The sequence below is a fragment of the Nerophis ophidion genome, linkage group LG03, assembly GCF_033978795.1.
Source record: "Nerophis ophidion isolate RoL-2023_Sa linkage group LG03, RoL_Noph_v1.0, whole genome shotgun sequence".
Lineage (NCBI taxonomy): Eukaryota > Metazoa > Chordata > Actinopteri > Syngnathiformes > Syngnathidae > Nerophis > Nerophis ophidion.
The window spans coordinates 1025115-1043675 of record NC_084613.1 but is presented as its reverse complement, the minus strand read 5'-3'; the positions used below and the strand labels follow the sequence as shown (position 1 = coordinate 1043675).

Below are 18561 nucleotides of genomic sequence, written 5' to 3'. Positions count from 1 at the left end.
GAACCAAGTGGAGCGATAGATAACAGCCAGATGCAGATGTAGCGGTGTAACCATGATATAACATTTTAATATCGTTACATCCCGAAAATATACATAATACAAAAGTCTTAATATATTTAAATATTCATGTGTTTTGTTACATCATGACCAATATATGATTAAAATTTAGTAGAACATAGCAAAATATAATCAGAAATTGTATTCAAATCTTCTTTGGCCAAACATTTTTAAAGATGCAAAAACGACTCAATGTGTTTCTTGTGAACCAGAAAGCAGGTTTTTATTTCCACAGTAAAAGAAAAAAAAAAACAACACTTTGGGAAAAGCTTTGTTTTGTCCTTTGATGTTGGACTTCTAAACGCAGTTCAGGAAAATATTCATGTTTCAAATGTGTTATAAAAGCAATAATAAAGAAGGTCATTGTCACAAAGTCCAGGAGGAAGAGAAGCAGCTTGTTGAAATCATGTGACTTATGTTTCATTTGATTAAATTCAAGTTTGAGTGTCCAAACTTTGAAACAACCTAAAAAGTATTTTCATTTCAAGAAAAAAACTTCTTGTATTTTAACATGATTGTTAAAATTTCAACATCCTTACGTTACACTTTTGCCCTTACCCCCCTTGTTTAGTATTTCTTATTTTTATTTTGTAGAAGTCAGGCTGGCTGCGGGCTACAAACGCCCCCTTGGGAGGCACTTTGAACACACCCACATTATGACGTCACGCAACAGCCTCACATATCCTGGCAGGTAGATAAAAAAATAAACGTCATACCACAACACGACTAACTCTGAAAAGAAAACAGAGGAAGTCAAACGTTGAGTGTATGTAGCATTGTTGCTCAAATCAAACGTATGGGTTATGTGCGATGATAAAGATTATGTACATTAGGTTTTGGAGGGTGTCTCAACCGGGACCGGAAGAAGAGGAGAGTCCGGCAGGTGGCGCGCAATCAAGAATTATTAAGAGCCAGGGGATAACTTTATATAACAAAAAACTTTTCAAAAGTCTGCACGTTCGAATTCAGGTGAGAAGTAAAAGTCATACATGGCCACGCTGTAAAGCTAAGAAAAAGGTAAGAAATATTACTTCTGCTAGAAAGTGACACTGCACTATTTGTACTTCCTTAGCATGAAAGCTAACGGCGACATCGAGCTGTGTGAAGTTGGCGCCCTTTATAATTGCAAATATTAAAATAACACTAACATGTTTTTGTGACCTACACATATTCGCATGTGCTGATACGGTTTTTAAATGATTATAAAATACAGTTATTGAACAATGACGTCATCCACCTCCCCACTGTGTCAAAATCTCCCTAAACATGTCCAAAATGCTTAAAGGCCTACTGAAAGCCACTACTAGCGACCACGCAGTCTGATAGTTTATATATCAATGATGAAATATTAATTTTGCAACACATGCCAATACGGCCGCTTTAGTTTACTAAATTGCAATTTTAATTTCCGTGCGATATATCCCTTTGAAAACGTTGCGGTATGATGACGCGTGTGCGTGACGTCACACATTGTACCGGACATTTTGATCCATCTCCGATCCCAGCTATAAGTCATCTGCATTAATCGCATAATTCCACAGTGTTGTGGACATCTGTGTTGCTGAATCTTTTGCAATTTGTTCAATTAATAATGGAGACGTCAAAGAAGAAAGATGTAGGTGGGAAGTGGTGTATTGCGGGCGCCTTTAGCAACACAAACACAGCCGATGCTTCCTTCTAACTCTCTTGCCTCCTCCCAACGGCCGCCCCCGTCCGTCGGATGCTTACACTGTAGAGGAGAGGAAAAAAAAAAATCTCAGCCCGGCTGCTTTGCCTCGTCGAGGAACGTGGCTTCCCTCGGAGACACTGGCGGTCACCACACCTGTGGCCACACTCCTCCGACTTTCAGGTACGACCATATAATCTCACTAAAACAGTAGTAACACAATAAGCAGATGAGGTATTTTCCAGAATCATCCTAGTAAATGTGTCTAACATCTGAATCGCTCCCACTGCCCTAGTCCTTCACGCTCACTTTCCTCCGCGAATCTTTCATCCTTGCTCAAATTAATGGGGAAATCGTCGCTTTCTCGGTCTGAATCGCTCTCGCTGCTGGTGGCCATGATTGTAAACAATGTTCAGATGTGAGGAGCTCCACAACCCGTGACATCACGTGCACATCATCTGCTACTTCCGGTACAGGCAAGGCTTTTTTATTAGCGACCAAAAGTTGCCAACTTTATCGTGGATGTTCTCTACTAAATCCTTTCAGCAAAAATATGGCAATATCGCGAAACTGATGAAGTATGACACATAGAATGGACCTGCTATCCCCGTTTATATAAGAACATCTCATTTCAGTAGGCCTTTAAGATACTACACTTTTTTATCAATCTATTATAGTTTTTTATGTAAATAACATTTCATAATTCCTAACCAGCCTTGTCCCAAATGTTTGTGTTGATTTGTGCATTTTTTTGTCCAACTATTGAAGTTTTTATAGTGGTAATACTCATAACCAGCCCTATAACATAAAACTATAACAGCTAGACAAAAACTGTTTGCCCGCACAAACCAATTTGTACTATCTGATTGTGAGTAATTAAAACTGTTGTAACAAACTCTCCATTGTCCCTGTTTAAGATTCGGACTTTTTGACTACATAAACTTGGCTACCACGAGCAGGATGAGGCCCCGGGTTAAATCCTCGACATTTCCACCACACAAGTTTGGATGACATTTTGACAAGGTAAGAACGCTGGTTATGAATCAATAAATAACTATAAAATGCCCACTTAAAAAGAAGAACAGTTTAAAGGCCTACTGAAAGCCACTACTAGCGACCACACAGTCTGATAGTTTATATATCAATGATGAAATATTAACATTGCAACACATGCCAATACGGCCGCTTTAGTTTACTAAATTGCAATTTTAAATTTCCCGCGAAGTGTCCTGTTGAAAAGGTCGTAGTATGATGACTCGTATGATGACGCGTGTGTTTTACGTCTCGGGTTGTAGCGGACATTATTTTCCATCCCGATCCGAGCTATAAGTAGTCTGCTTTTATCGCATAATTAAACAGTATTCTGGACATCTGTGTTGCTGACTCTTTTGCAATTTGTTCAATTAATAATGGAGAAGTCAAAGTAGAAAGATGGAGTCGGAAAGCTTTTAGCCATTAGTCACACAAACACAGCCGGTGTTTCCTTGTTTAAAATTCCCAAAGATGAAGCTTTACTATGGATCAGAGCGGTCAAGCGAACATGGATCCAGACTACATGTCAACCGGCAGTTTTCGGAGAGAAAATTGGGGTAATAAATCGCCTCTTACCGGAGACATCAGTGGAGCTTGCACCGTCCACTCAGCTGCCGTGACTTCCCTCAGAGACTCTGGCGTCAACACACCCATGGCCACACCCCTCCGACTTCAGGTACTACTTCATCTCACTAAAACACTGGCAACACAATAGGCAGATAAGGGATTTTCCAGAATTATCCTAGTAAATGTGTCTAATAACATCTGAATGGCTCCCACTGCAATCGACTTTTTTCTTTTTTTTTTCTAGTCCTTCAGTCTTTAAATTTCCTCATCCACAAATCTTTCATCCTTGCTCAAATTAATGGGGAAATCGTCGTTTTCTCGGTCCGAATCGCTCTCGCTGCTGGTGGCCATGATTGTAAACAATGTTCAGATGTGAGGAGCTCCACAACCCGTGACGTCACGCGCACATCGTCTGCTACTTCCGGTACAGGCAAGGCTTTTTTATTAGCCACCAAAAGTTGCCAACTTTATCGTGGATGTTCTCTACTAAATCCTTTCAGCAAAAATATGACAATATGGCGAAATGATGAAGTATGACACATAGAATGGACCTGCTATCCCCGTTTAAATAAGAAAATTTAATTTCAGTAGGCCCTTAACTTCAAATATAATAGACAAGAAACGTTTTTGCAGCACAGCATAGGACAAGTTTGGAGGAGATTTTGACAAGGTGAGGACTTTGGTTTTCAATACTATAATGTTGACTAAATAAATCATTACAAAATGTTATCATAAAAAGTAGAACAGTTAAACAGAAATCTTTGCAGTACAAAACCAGCACAAACGTTTTCGTAAGAGTTTAACCAAATTAGTGGTTTGAGTGGGTGGTTGGTTATGGATAAAAAATCGTTATAAAACCAAAATTATAGTAGTTACACAAAAAACTGCAGCACAAACAAATGGAACAAGATTGGGGAGATTTTGACGTGGTGGTGTTGGGGTGGGGGCTTGTTATGAACAATAACATCAAAACTATAAAACGTTAACGTTAACAATTTAGTATAATTTCAGCACAAACGTTTGGCACAAGTTAGGGAAGATTTTGTCAAGATGGGGGCTGGTTTTGAATAATAATATCTCAATTACATCCATTCATTTTATACCGCTTGTCCCTTTCGGGGTCGCCAGGGGTGCTGGAGCCTATCTCAGCTGCATTCGGGTGGAAGGCGGTGTACACCCTGGACAAGTCACCACCTCATCACAGGGTCAATAACATAACATCCATCCATCCATTTTATAGCGCTTGCCCCTTTTGGGGTCGCAGGTGGTGCTGGAGCCTATCCCAGCACATAAAAAATATAATAGGCAAAAAACATTTTTGCAGCACAAACGTAGCAAAAACAAATGGGAAACATTTGGGGAGATTTTAACAATAAAATGTGAATGACAGAAAAATTACTATAGTAAAACAAAACATTTTTAAGCACAATCGAATGGTACACCTTTGGTTTTGACAAAGTTGGGGGTCCCCGGGCTCGTTATGAATATCAACATTTATAAACACAAAAACTGTTATAGTTGGACAAATAAAATGTTGCAGCGCAAAAGTAGCACAAACGTTTGGGCAGATTTTGACATAAGTGGGAAGGATTGGGGTGGAGCTTGTTATGAATGATAGCATCTCATTAACATTAAAACTACAATAGTTAATTTTTTTGCTGCACAGATGAATGGGACTAAGTTTGGTGAGCTATTGGAGGCTTGTTATGAACAATAACACATAAAAAACATAACTATAAAACGTTAATGCCATAAAAATTGTATGAGTATGACAATTCTTTTTGCAGCACAAACGTTAAGGTCAAGTTGGGGGAGGTTTTGCAAAGGTGGGTGGGAGTTGTGTATGAATAGTAACATAAGAACTATTATAGGTAAATGCAGCACAAACGGGGGCTTCACGGTGGCAGAGGGGTTAGTGCGTCTGCCTCACAATACAAAGGTCCTGCAGTCCTGGGTTCAAATCCAGGCTCGGGATCTTTCTGTGTGGAGTTTGCATGTTCTCCCCGTGAATGCGTGGGTTTCCACCCGGGTACTCCGGCTTCCTCCCACCTCCAAAGACATGCACCTGGGGATAGGTTGATTGGCAACACTAAATTGGCCCTAGAGTGTGAATGTTGTCTGTCTATCTGTGTTGGTCCTGTGATGAGGTGGCGACTTGTCCAGGGTGTACCCCGCCTTCTGCCCGATTGTAGCTGAGATAGGCGCCAGCGCCCCCCGCGACCCCGAAAGGGAATAAGCGGTAAAAAATGGATGGATGCAGCACAAACACATTGGTCAAGTTTGTGGAGATTTTGACGATGCCTGGTTATGAATAATAACATCTCAATGACATACAAAATATAATAGACCAAAAACTTATTTCAAAATTGCAATAATAAGGGGCGGCAGGCAACTTCACACAGCTAGCTACTAGCTGGAATGCTAAACAAGATCGTTGAAATGTTTGACTTCCAAACAATAAATTCTCGACAGAGTTGTATTGTTCAGGCTCAAAGTAACTAAACTGAAAGTAAAATGATTATTATGAATATTATTTCAGCAAGGGCGCTAAAAGAAGTGTTTTGACTGCATGTTGAGAGACTTTAATGCTCAAAAGTAAACACATTTCAATGTGGTTATTGCATTTACTGTTGAAGCCGGTTGTCATTTGGCATTGAAATTCATATTCCATCAGAATATTTAGGAAGAAATGCTTGAAATAACGTCGCTAAAACATTATTTTCAGTGTTTGCTGCCCCAAGTGGCAGGAAAAATTAACGCAGCCTTAATTTTTAAAAGTAAGACCAAAAAAAAAAAATGCAACATTTTTGTGTAAACATCCGGCAACACAAGTTAGTAGCAGGGTATTTTGTACAGTCCAACATGGCGGTGGTGACAGAGTGCACGAGTGCTGCCGGCACCAAGGGAGCTGCGGTTCACCGAGAGGGAAACACGACTCCATAAATAGATCTCTCAACGGCAAAAGTGCATGGAAGTAGAAAAATACTTCTGAATGTATTATTTACCTATTTAAAACGAGTTATTAGCAATATTTTGTGATTGAAAAGTGGAGTGAGAGCAGAATTATGGGGAGTGATTTTCCAGGAAGTAGTCTGATCCTCTCCTTTCTCTTTTGTGTAGAAGAAGCATTAGGTGAGTACATTTGACAAAAAATATATATAAAGTAGGTGAATATATGATGATATAGATATATAATACAGAGTGCAGGGTGAACTGTCTTCTTCTGTGGTGATGTTTCTGCAGCGAAAACATCAAGTAAAATAAAAATACTACAAGTCAATCCCACAACGTTGCTCAGAAAACTGTGTTGTTGGTTGTTTTTTTTTGGTTAGTTCCTTTTTTTGCATTTTATCCCCAAAATACTTTTGTTAAAAAAAGTGGCTGTGGTCAAGATGTTGAGAAAAATATAGACTCTCTCCATGTGGTCTCATCCAGTGGAACGCTGGACCTCTTGGCATCTTCTGTGGGGGGGGGGTTCCTTCGCAGCTGTGGGGCGAGCAGGACACGCCTCCTCCCGGCAGTGTGGCGTCTAGAAGCCGTCTATATGACAGTAGGCCTCCAGGCTGCAGAAGAGGATGTAGAGGAACCACAGGCTGAAGAAGAAGCCTGAGGTGGCCAGTCTGTGCCCGCGCGGACCCCCCAGCTCCCCCCCAATGTGGGCGCGGCGCCGGTATAGCAGCACTGACACGGCCAGGAAGGCGAAGATAGTAAAGAGCGTGACGGAGAAGGCCAGGGAGCCGGCGTGCACCACGAAGGGCTTGCCTTTGCTGTACCAGTAGATGGCGGCCACCGACCACGCCAGGCCGATGCCCAGGAACACGTTGACCGCATTGCTGCCCGTCACGTTTCCGATGGAGGCGTCGGCGTACGTGTCCTGGACCGCCGCCACCTTGCTGGCGAAGGTGTCTGTGGACAGAAGATTGGCAGCCGTTAGAGCAAATCTCAAACACTCAAACAACCATTAAAGGACCTTTGAAGTGTGACTATAACCATAGAGCAGGAACTGTTATAGCACAAACACGCTACTTATATTAAGCCCGAGAGCAGGGCTGCCCAAACTTTTTCCATTAAGGGCCACAAACTGACAGGTCATAGAATGCGGGGGCCATTTTGGTGGTTTTCACCTTCAAAATCGTTACCGTATTTCCTTGAATTGCCGCCGGGTATATAGTATGCGCCTGCCTTGAATTACTGCCGCGTCAAACTCGCTTCGCAAAATAATTAGCGCATGTTTAGCATTACTGCCAGCTCAGGATTAATGCCGGGTCAAACTTGTTTTGCAAAATTTTATTTTTATTAGCGCATGTCTAGAATTTCCGCCGGGTCAAACTCGTCACGTCACGAGTGACACTTCACCTGTCATCATTTTCAAAATGGAGGAGGCTGATTTCAATCATTTGAAATCGCATAAAGGGAAGAAGATTAAGAGCTATTCAGTAGGATTTAAGGTTCAAGCTATTGAATATGCTAAAAAGAACAGTAAGCAGCTATGTTTTGTTAATATACCGTAGCTGCGTGTGTCAAATATGAGTCATTAAATGACTCCCGCCTCCTGGTGGTAGAGGGCGCTAGTGATCCTTCTTGCAACTACTCGGCTGCAGAAGAAGTGACAACAAGCAGCAGAGTGAGCAGCGATCCTTTATTTTTTCCTCTCGCTTGCACTTTTAACATGGAGGATTACATATCTAAAATAAAACAGTTTTCTAAACTGGACTTTCAATGGAAGCAGGAGGTAATAAAGGAAGATTTCCATCGAGACGGAGAGACTTTTAAAACTGAAGAAAGATAAGGAAGACATCTATAAACAAGTTATCGATGCTTTTGATCAGAAGGAGCTGCGCATGGACTTCATTTATAAGTAAAGGTAAGACCATAACAACGTTTTATTTATTAACTATGCTTTTCATGATGGTATCCTTACATCACACTCAAATTTTTAAGCGCAGGCCTAAATTTACCGCATGCCTTTGGTAAGTGCCGGAGTGAGAAGAGGTTTTAAAAGAATTAGCGCATGCTTGCCTTTACCGCATGCCTTTGGTAAACTCCGGAGTGAGAAGAGGTTTTAAATTAATTAGCGCCCTGGCGGCAATTCAAGGAAATACGCTATTTACATATTTTTTCAAAATTTTGTATGAATGTTGAAGAGCCAAAGCCCAACTGAAATGCTCATAATTAGCGCATGGACCAGATAGCATCAAGAAATAAAAAAATATGAGCTAAAAAAGCTAGCATGTTACAGTAGTATACTAACATGAGAAATAATAGCATGATTACAGTTAGCATTAGTGAAAAATAACTAATATATGACACTGAGGTGTCTACCTCCTGAATTAGCGAAAAAAGCTAACATATTAATGTTATCGTGCTAAAATGCACCTGAAAATGTATTTTAAATGCTAGCATTAAGTACTTGGTAATAGTATGTCGATTACTAAAATATGACTGAGGCCTACGCCGACAAAGCTAGCATACCAACGTTAACATGCTACCAGATATTATTCATCGAGTAAAATATCTGACCCTGTGGTGCAAAAGTTGCAAAAAAGCTAACATGCTAGAGTGTTTTTGGGTTGCTAACAAAAAGATTTGCGAAACAAAAAAAATATATAAAGGCCTACTGAAAGCCACTACTAGCGACCACGCAGTCTGATAGTTTATATATCAATGATGAAATATTAACGTTGTTTACAAAATTGCAATTTTAAATTTCCCGCAAGGTGTACCCTGCCTTCCGCCCGATTGTAGCTGAGATAGGCGCCAGCGCCCCCCGCGACCCCGAAAGGGAATAAGCGGTAGGAAATGGATGGATGGATGGTATCCTGTTGAAAACGTCGCGGAATGATGACGCGTGCGCGTGACGTCACGGACTGTCAGGAAATATTAGCGTAGCACCACTCACGCCTAAAAGTCGTCTGCTTTGATCACATAATTACACAGTATTCTGGACATCTGTGTTGCTGAATCTTTTGCAATTTGTTCAATTAATAATGGAGATTATAAGGAACAATGCTGTTCGTGCAGCTGTCTTTAGCACCGAGACACACAGCCGGTGATTCTTTGTTTTTAACAGAGCGGTCAAGCGAACATGTTTCTCTACGTCAACCAACATGTTTTTGGATGGGAAAATTGTGATATATATCTTACCGGAGACATCATTGGATTATTCGTCGTCCTGCAGTAGATGTTTAAAAGGCAGCTGTGAGCTTGGCTCCTCAGCTTCTCTATGAGACACTGGCGTGTTCACCGCAGCCATCCGACCTTGAGGTATGTCTTTACAATCTCATTAAAACACTATTAAAACAATAAGCAGATAAGGGATCTTCCAGAATTATCCTACTAAATGTGTCTAATTACATCTGAAATGCTCACACTGCCGCTGCCCGGAGCCGTTGCTTTTTATTTTATTTTATTAATTTTTTTGTTCTAGTTCTTCGCTATCAAAATCATCATCCACGAATCTTTCATCCTCGCTCAAATTAATGGGGAAATTATCGTTTTCTCGGTCCAAATAACTCTGGCTGCTGGTGGCCATGATTGTAAACAATGTTCAGATGTGAGGAGCTCCACAACCCGTGACGTCACGCGCACATCGTCTGCTACTTCCGGTACAGGCAAGGCTTTTTTATTAGCCACCAAAAGTTGCCAACTTCATCGTGGATGTTCTCTACTAAATCCTTTCAGCAAAAATATGGCAATATCGGGAAATGATGAAGTATGACACATAGAATGGACCTGCTATCCCCGTTTAAATAAGAACATCTCATTTCAGTAGGCCTTTGAAATAAAAAAAAGTTTTGTTTGCAATGCAACTTCAATCTTGAAGTCAACTCTAATCTTCATTGAGCAACATTTCAGAAGCATTTCCGTTGGTCAGTCTTGGATGATGACGTGTCCATATATGGGCGTGGCTGTTACTATCTCTGCCTACCATGAATTTATTAACGTGGACCCCGACTTCAACAAGTTGAAAAACTTATTGGGGTGTTACCATTTAGTGGTCAATTGTAGGGAATATGTACTGTACTGTGCAATCTACTAATAAAAGTATCAATCAATCAATCAAAAGCCTTCAACTTTTTTGGAGGGGAGTAAAAGAAGACAAGGGAGAGGTGGGCGACACTGACCAATAAAAAGGCTTCTAACATATTGTTCAGACTAGGTGACGCCCACAAGAGTCGTAAACACAAAGACATTTGTATCAAGGCATTTTAGTTTAAATCCATATTTATTTTGTTACAATCTTTTTGTTTTAGGTATAAATTGTTGTTTTTTGTGTGTTTTAAATTATTTCTTATTTCGTCACAAATCTTTTTGCCTCAAATAAAAATAAAGACACATTTTTCTTTATATTTTTGGGCCATAAATTTGAATATGTTGCTAATCTGAATGGAATGATTTCTACCTCATTTGGAATATTTTTGTTTTAAATTGTCCCATATATATCATCGATACATTGGGAAATTATTTTAGCCCAGTTAAGGACTGCTAGGACTTAAAAATAATTTAATACATAATTGTAACCATTTGAATGCCAATTATGACCTAAATAATAATTTTATTTTTTTTAATCTTGAAAAATGTGCAAAAAAAGGTTATCCAAACAATAACTGCAGTACTTGTTTAGGCCACTAGAGGTCAGCATTACTCCATGAGTACTTCTGCACTTGTCTTAGGTCATTTGAGGGTTTTTTTTTACACGCAGTGACGCTGCACGTCCAGCAGATGGCGCTGTGGTAAAATGTGTTCCACCATGGCAACAGTTGGACCACGGACCAGACTAATCTACTGATGTCAAATATCGAAAGAAAATGGAAGTCCACCAACGCTCCGGTCTCCTCACCTGGGACGGACGTCCCGAGCGCCACGAAGACCACGGCGGTGACCGAGTCCTTGAGGCCGATGGTGCAGCCGAAGTGAGACGCCAGGTCGCCGATGACGGCCGTCAGCAGGCCGATGATGACGATGGACACCACGAAGCACGCCCAGCCGTTCATGTAGTCTGTGGGCGGCACGCAGGCGAACAGAACCTTCCAGAAGACCGTCAGGAAGTGCATGACGTAGTCGAAGCAGGACGGAAGACGCTCCTCGCCCGCGTCGTCCTCTTCCTCGTCTGGGGGAGGACATCAAGCCTTTAAATGTTACTCAACAACTACACTCAATGGATGTCAGAATACAGGATCTTTGACTCATCCTTTTGTAGTAGGCCTTTAAAAATGTCAGCATAGAGGATCTTTGGCTAGCGTTTTTGGAGTAGATCCTCAATAGCAGCAGTGTTCCCGTCACATAGAGGATCTTTGACGAGTGTTTTTGCACTCCGGTTTTAATAATTGCATAAGAAGATCTTCGACTAGCGTATTTGTAGTGGAGCTTAAATAACAACACGTCACATAGAGGATCTTTGACTAGAGGTTTTGATGTAGAGCCTTAAAAACAACAGAGCACTCTTTTCACAAAGAGGTAACATTTGGTAATGTTTTGGTGGTAAGATTTTAATATCAGCAGAGCGCTCCTGTTATATAGAGGATCTTTGGCTAGTGTTTTTGAAGCAGAGCTACGCAAACAGCAAAGCACTCCCGTTGTATAAAGGATCTTTGGCTAGGGTTTTTGCAGTAGGGCTTTACAAGAGCACATTACTCCTGTCATACAGAGGATCTTTGGCTACCATCTTAGAAGCGAGGCTTTATAAACAACACAGCACTCTTGTCGTATAGAGGATCTTTGGCTAGTGTTTTTGCCGTCAGGCTTTGAAAACAGCACTCCTGTCACAACAAGGATCTTTGGCTAGTGTTTTTGCAATAGAGCTTTTAAAACAGCAGAGCGCTCCTGTCATAGAGGATATTTGGCCAATGTTTTTGCAGTAAATGATTTAAAAACAGCGGAGGGCTCCTGTCTTGTAGAAGATCTTTGGCTAGCATTTTTGAAGCAGGGCTACAGCACAGCACTCCCGTCGTATAGAGGATCTTTGGCTAGTGTTTTTGCCGTCTGGCTTTGAAAACATCTCCGGGTTGGGGAGGAGACCCTGCCCCAAGTGGAGGAGTTCAAGTACCTAGGAGTCTTGTTCACGAGTGGGGGAAGAGTGGATGGTGAGATCGACAGGCGGATCGGTGCGGCGTCTTCAGTAATGCGGATGCTGTAATGATCCGATCAGAAGGAGCTGAGCCGGAAGGTAAAGCTCTCAATTTACTGGTCCATCTACGTTCCCATCCTCACCTATGGTCATGAGCTTTGGGTCATGACCGAAAGGACAAGATCACGGGTACAAGCGGCCCAAATGAGTTTCCTCTCCCTTAGAGATAGGGTGAGAAGCTCTGTCATCTGGCAGGAACTCAAAGTAAAGCCGCTGCTCCTCCACATGGAGAGGAGCCAGATGAGGTGGTTCGGGCATCTGGTCAGGATGCCACCCGAACGCCTCCCTAGGGAGGTGTTTAGGGCACGTCCGACCGGTAGGAGGCCATGGGGAAGACCCAGGACACATTGGGAAGACTATGTCTCCCGGCTTGCCTGGGAACGCCTCGGGATCTCCTGGGAAGAGCTAGACGAAGTGGCTGGGGAGAGGGAAGTCTGGGCTTCCCTGCTTAGGCTGCTGCCCCCGCGACCCGACCTCTGATGAACGAAGAAGAAGGATGGTTTGATGGCTTAGAAAACAGCACTCCCGTCACAACAAGGATCTTTGGCTAGTGTTTTTGCCGTCTGGCTTTGAAAACAGCACTTCTGTCACAACAAGGATCTTTGGCTAGTGTTTTTGCAATAGGGCTTTTAAAACAGCAGAGCGCTCCTGTTGTATAGAGAATCTTTGGCCAATGTTTTTGCAGTAAAGGGTTTAAAAACAGCAGGGGGCTTCTGCCATATAAAAGATATTTGGCTAGCATTTTTGAAGCAGGGCTATACAAACAGCACAGCACTCCTGTCATATAGAGGATCTTTGGCTAGTGTTTTCGCCGTCTGGCTTTGAAAACAGCACTCCTGTCACAAGGATCTTTGGCTAGTGTATTTGCAACAGGGCTTTTAAAACAGCAGAGTTTTAAAAGCTCTGATAGAGGATCTTTGGCTAGTGTTTTAGCAATAGGGTTTTGAAACAGCAGAGTGCTCCTGATAGAGGATCTTTGGCTAATGTTTTTGCAATAGGGCTTTGAAAACAGCAGAGCGCTCCTGTCATATAAAGAATCTTTGGTCAATGTTTTTGCAGTAAAGGGTTTAAAAACAGTAGAGTGCTCCTGTTTTGTTGAGGATCTTTGGCTAGCATTTTTGAAGCAGGGTTATATAAACAGCACAGCACTCCTGTCGTATAGAGGATCTTTGGCTATTGTTTTTGCAATAGGGCTTTAAAAGAGCACAGCACTCCTGTCGTATAGAGGATCTTTGACTAGCAACTTTAAAGCAGGGCTTTATAAACAGCACAGCCTTTCTGTCGTAGAGAGCATCTTTAGCTAGTGTGTGTGCAATAGGGCTTTAAAAACAGAGGAGCCCTCCTGTTGTATAGAGGATCTTTGGCTTTGTGTCTTACATTTTCTAGTTTTAATGCCTGATGTGAGACTTTCTGTCCTCTCAGCCAGCTACTGTGCTAAAAAGACGACAAGGCGATGGAAGCTCTCCTCGGCGTGCCGTCAGGACGTCTCCAGGCGTGACAGCGATGGAGCTCCTCAGGTGGAGGAGAATCAGGAGGAAGAAGACTTTATTCCAAGTGTCAGGCCACGAGAGCCGCATGCATTTTTCAAGCCCAGGGTGCCTCATGAAAAAATCAGAGTGCCACTCCATTCAATATTTCATGGCGGGAGTGACAATCGCTGGCCTTCACGCGGCCGCTACACGCCGGCCGCGACGGTGGCGCTGCAGGCCGCAGGAAGCCGAGATAACGGCGGTGTGCGTGACGCCATGGATGACTTTTTCTTCCTCCCTACGAGCGCTCTGCTGTCCGAGAGGATTGTCGCCACAAAGCAGGATTCTTTTTGGAGGCTGAGATGTGAGTCAGCAGCTTTCATGACTAACTGGAAAGAAGATTTCTAATGCAGACCTTCAGCCAATCAGAGGCAAGCACACATGCTTTCATGTAGCAAAGAGATCAGATAAGTATCACAGGACACAATACCACAAAGTACTTGAATGTACTTGCGTGTGACCTCCATTTTTGAACACAAGAGGAATCATCTGTTCCAGGGTCATTCTGTGGCCGTGATGAAAGTGTAATTAGTACAAATGAAGTCACATTTTCAGCTACTGGTAATGTGATTGTTTTCTTTGGCGACACATTTAAACATTATCAATGTTCAAATGTGACTTCAAACATTGTGAGGCATTTATCATGGTCACAGTTTGACACTGGAACAGATCATTTACAGCAGGGGTCACCAAGCTGTTTGAAAGCAAGAGCTGCTTCTTGGGTACTGATTCATGCCAAGGGCTACCAGTTTGATACACACTTAAATAAATTGCCAGAAATAGCCAATTTTACCTTTAACTCTATGTTATTATTAATAATTAATGATGTTTATCTTTGTGGAAACACTGATCATTTTAATGATTTCTCACAATAAATATTCATAGAAAGAGATAAATATATATATATATATATATATACATATATATATATATATAAAAAGGTATTTCTGTCTGTCATTCCGTCAGACATTTTTTTTCCTTCTACGGAATGTTTTTTGTAGAGAATAAATGATGAAAAAAACACTTAATAGAACGGTTTAAAAGAGGAGAAAACACCAAAAAAAAGAAAATTAAATTTTGAAACATAGTTTATCTTCAATTTCGACTCTTTAAAATTCCAAATTCAACTGAAAAAAAGAAGGGAAAAAATAGCTAATTCGAATCTTTTTGAAAAAAATAAAAAAAATGATTTATGGAACATCATTAGTAATTTTTTCAGATTAAAATTATTTTTTAGAATTTTGATGACATGTTTTAAATAGGTTAAAATCCAATCTGCACTTTGTTAGAATATATAACAAATTGGACCAAGCTATATTTCTAACAAAGACAAATCATTATTTCTTCTAGATTTTCCAGAACAAAAATTTTAAAAGAAATTCAAAAGACTTTGAAATAAGATTTAAATTTGATTCTACAGATTTTCTAAATTTGCCAGAATAATTTTTTATTTATTTTAATCATAAGTTTGAAGAAATATTTCCCAAATATTCTTCGTCGAAAAAACAAGCTGAAATGAAGAATTAAATTAAAATGTATTTATTATTCTTTACAATAAAAAAAATAAATTTACTTGAACATTGATTTAAATTGTCAGGAAAGAAGAGGAAGTAATTTAAAAGGTATATGTGTTTAAAATTCCTAAAATGATTTTTAAGGTTGTATATTTTCTCTTAAATTGTCTTTCTGAAAGTTATAAGAAGCAAAGTAAAAAAAATTAATGAATTTATTTAAACAAGTGAAGACCAAGTCTTTAAAATATTTTTTTGGATTTTAAAAATTCTATTTGAGTTTTGTCTCTCTTAGAATTAAAAATGTCCAGCAAAGTGAGACCAGCTTGCTAGTAAATAAATACAATTTAAAAACTAGAGGCAGCTCACTGGTAAGTGCTGCTATTTGAGCTATTTTTAGAACAGGCCAGCGGGCGACTCATCTGGTCCTTACGGGCGACCTGGTGCCCGCGGGCCCCGCGTTGGTGACCCCTGGTCTACAGTATATTTGCAAAATTCTGTATGAGGGAAATTTTACATTTGAACAATTTCTACAAAGGTTGGGTGAGGTCTAACTGAACTATGATCTAGCATGTACCTCACTTACCTTCTAGAAGTTGCATGATATACAAACCCCGTTTCCATATGAGTTGGGAAATTGTGTTAGATGTAAATATAAACAGAATACAATGATTTGCAAATCCTTTTCAAGCCATATTCAGTTGAATATGCTACAAAGACAACATATTTCATGTTCAAACTCATAAACTTTAGTTTTTTTTTGCAAATGTTAGAATTTCATGGCTGCAACACGTGCCAAAGTAGTTGGGAAAGGGCATGTTCACCACTGTGTTACATCACCTTTTCTTTTAACAACACTCAATAAACGTTTGGGAACTGAGGAAACTAATTGTTGAAGCTTTGAAAGTGGAATTCTTTCCCATTCTTGTTTTATGTAGAGCTTCAGTCCTTCAACAGTCCGGGGTCTCCACTGTCCTATTTTACGCTTCATAATGCGCCACACATTTTCCATGGGAGACAGGTCTGGACTGCAGGCGGGCCAGGAAAGTACCCGCACTCTTTTTTTACAAAGCCACGCTGATGTAACACGTGCTGAATGTGGCTTGGCATTGTCTTGCTGAAATAAGCAGGGGCGTCCATGAAAAAGACGGCGCTTCAATGGCAGCATATGTTGTTCCAAAAGCTGTATGTACCTCTCAGCATTAATGGTGCCTTCACAGATGTGTAAGTTACCCATGCCTTGGGCACTAATGCACCCCCATACCATCACACATGCTGGCTTTTACACTTTGCGTCGATAACAGTCTGGATGGTTTGCTTCCCCCTTTGGTCCGGATGACACGATGTCGAATATTTACAAAAACAATTTAAAATGTGGACTTATCAGACCACAGAACACATTTCCACTTTGCATCAGTCCATCTTAGATGATCTCGGGACCAGAGAAGCCGGCGGCATTTCTGGATGTTGTTGATAAATGGCTTTTGCTTTGCATAGTAGAGTTTTAAATCCTACTGAATAGCTCTTAATCTTCTTCCCTTTATGCGATTTTAAATTACTGGTATTGAAATCAGCCTCCTCCATTTCGAAAATGATGACAGGGGAAGTGTCACTCGTGACGTCACGAGTTTGACCCGGCGGTAAAACTAAGCATGCGCTAATTATTTTGGGAAGCCAGTTTGATCCGGCAGTAATTCAAGGCAGGTGCATTCTATATACCCGGCGGCAATTCGAGGAAATACGGTATGTTGTCTTTGTAGCATATTCAACTGAATATGGCTTGAAAAGGATTTGCAAATCATTGTATTCTGTTTATATTTACATCTAACACCATTTCCCAACTCTTATGGAAACAGGGTTTGTACATTCCTATAAGTATCATTACTTCATGCAGCTCTGCTGTATCGTTCAGTATCTTAAAGTAGCCTCCTATCTTCCCAACATACACCTCCTTTTGGACTGACTTTGAAACCAGGTTGTCAAATGTGTAAACTGAGACAACGTTGATGTCTAACGTTGTTGTTGTTGTTGTTGTTGTTTGGGAAATGAGCACATTTGGATGTTCCAATGAAGGTCACAAGCGTCCAAAAGCATGTTGTTCCAACCTTAGCTTGGACTTGCTCAAGGTCAGGACCTCATTCACAAGTTGTCAACCTTCTTCTTTTAATGTCTTCTTCCTGCTGGCCAAAAGTATATTATTGTGTCTTAAATACCCTCCAGTATCTTCCAGTATCTTCCTGTATCTTCCTGTATCTTCCAGTATGTTGCAGTATCTGAAGTAGTATGTTGCAGTGTGGTGTAGTACCTGCACTGACGGTGATGGCCTCCAAGAACTGTTCCCTCCAAGAGTTGGTCCCCACCACCAGAGCCAGGTTGGTCTTCTTGATCAGTTTGTCCACTGTGCTCTGTGGCAGCAACACAACAACACACTGATGCAATACAACAATGCTATGATACCGCGATAACACAATGATGTGACAAAACAATAAAACCACGGAACAATTCCACAGTAACACAATAGAACCACAACAGTATGGTAACACAATAATAACACAAGCACATGGTAACACAATAACGCAATAACAACACGATAGTATGGTAACACAATAATAACACAAACACATGGAAACATAATAACGTCATAACAACACAATAGTATGGTAACACAATAACGCATTAATAACACAAACCCATGGTAAGACAATAACGCAATACCATTATAATGCAATAACACAATACCATGATAATGCAATAATAACAATATGGTAACAAATAAGACAATAATGATCCAAACACATGGTAACACAATAACACCACAACACCATAACGCAATAAAAACACAATAACGCAATAAAAACACGATAACGCAATAAAAACGCAATACTATGGTAACACAATAATAACACAGACACATTGTAACACAATAACACAAACACATGTTAACACAATAACGCAAATTACAACACAATATCAATCAATGTTTACTTATATAGCCCTAAATCACTAGTGTCTCAAAGGGCTGCACAAACCACCACGACATCCTCGGTAGGCCCACATAAGGGCAAGGAAAAC

The 18561-nt window shown here is 40.6% G+C and overlaps 1 protein-coding gene across 3 annotated transcripts in view; it reads right to left on the bottom strand.

Annotated features, from left to right (window-relative positions):
• Positions 1-1801: 1801 nt before the first annotated feature.
• LOC133548893 (sodium/calcium exchanger 3-like) overlaps positions 1802-18561 on the bottom strand; it is an 86723-nt gene continuing 69963 nt past the window's right edge. For all 3 annotated transcript variants that reach the window (XM_061893844.1, XM_061893843.1, XM_061893845.1), the window contains 3 exons: positions 17795-17894; positions 11163-11432; positions 1802-7228 (listed from right to left, as the gene is read on the bottom strand). In XM_061893844.1, coding sequence (XP_061749828.1) covers positions 6852-7228; positions 11163-11432; positions 17795-17894 — 747 coding nt within the window. In that variant the 3' untranslated portion in view covers positions 1802-6851. The remainder of the gene's footprint in view (positions 7229-11162; positions 11433-17794; positions 17895-18561) is intronic.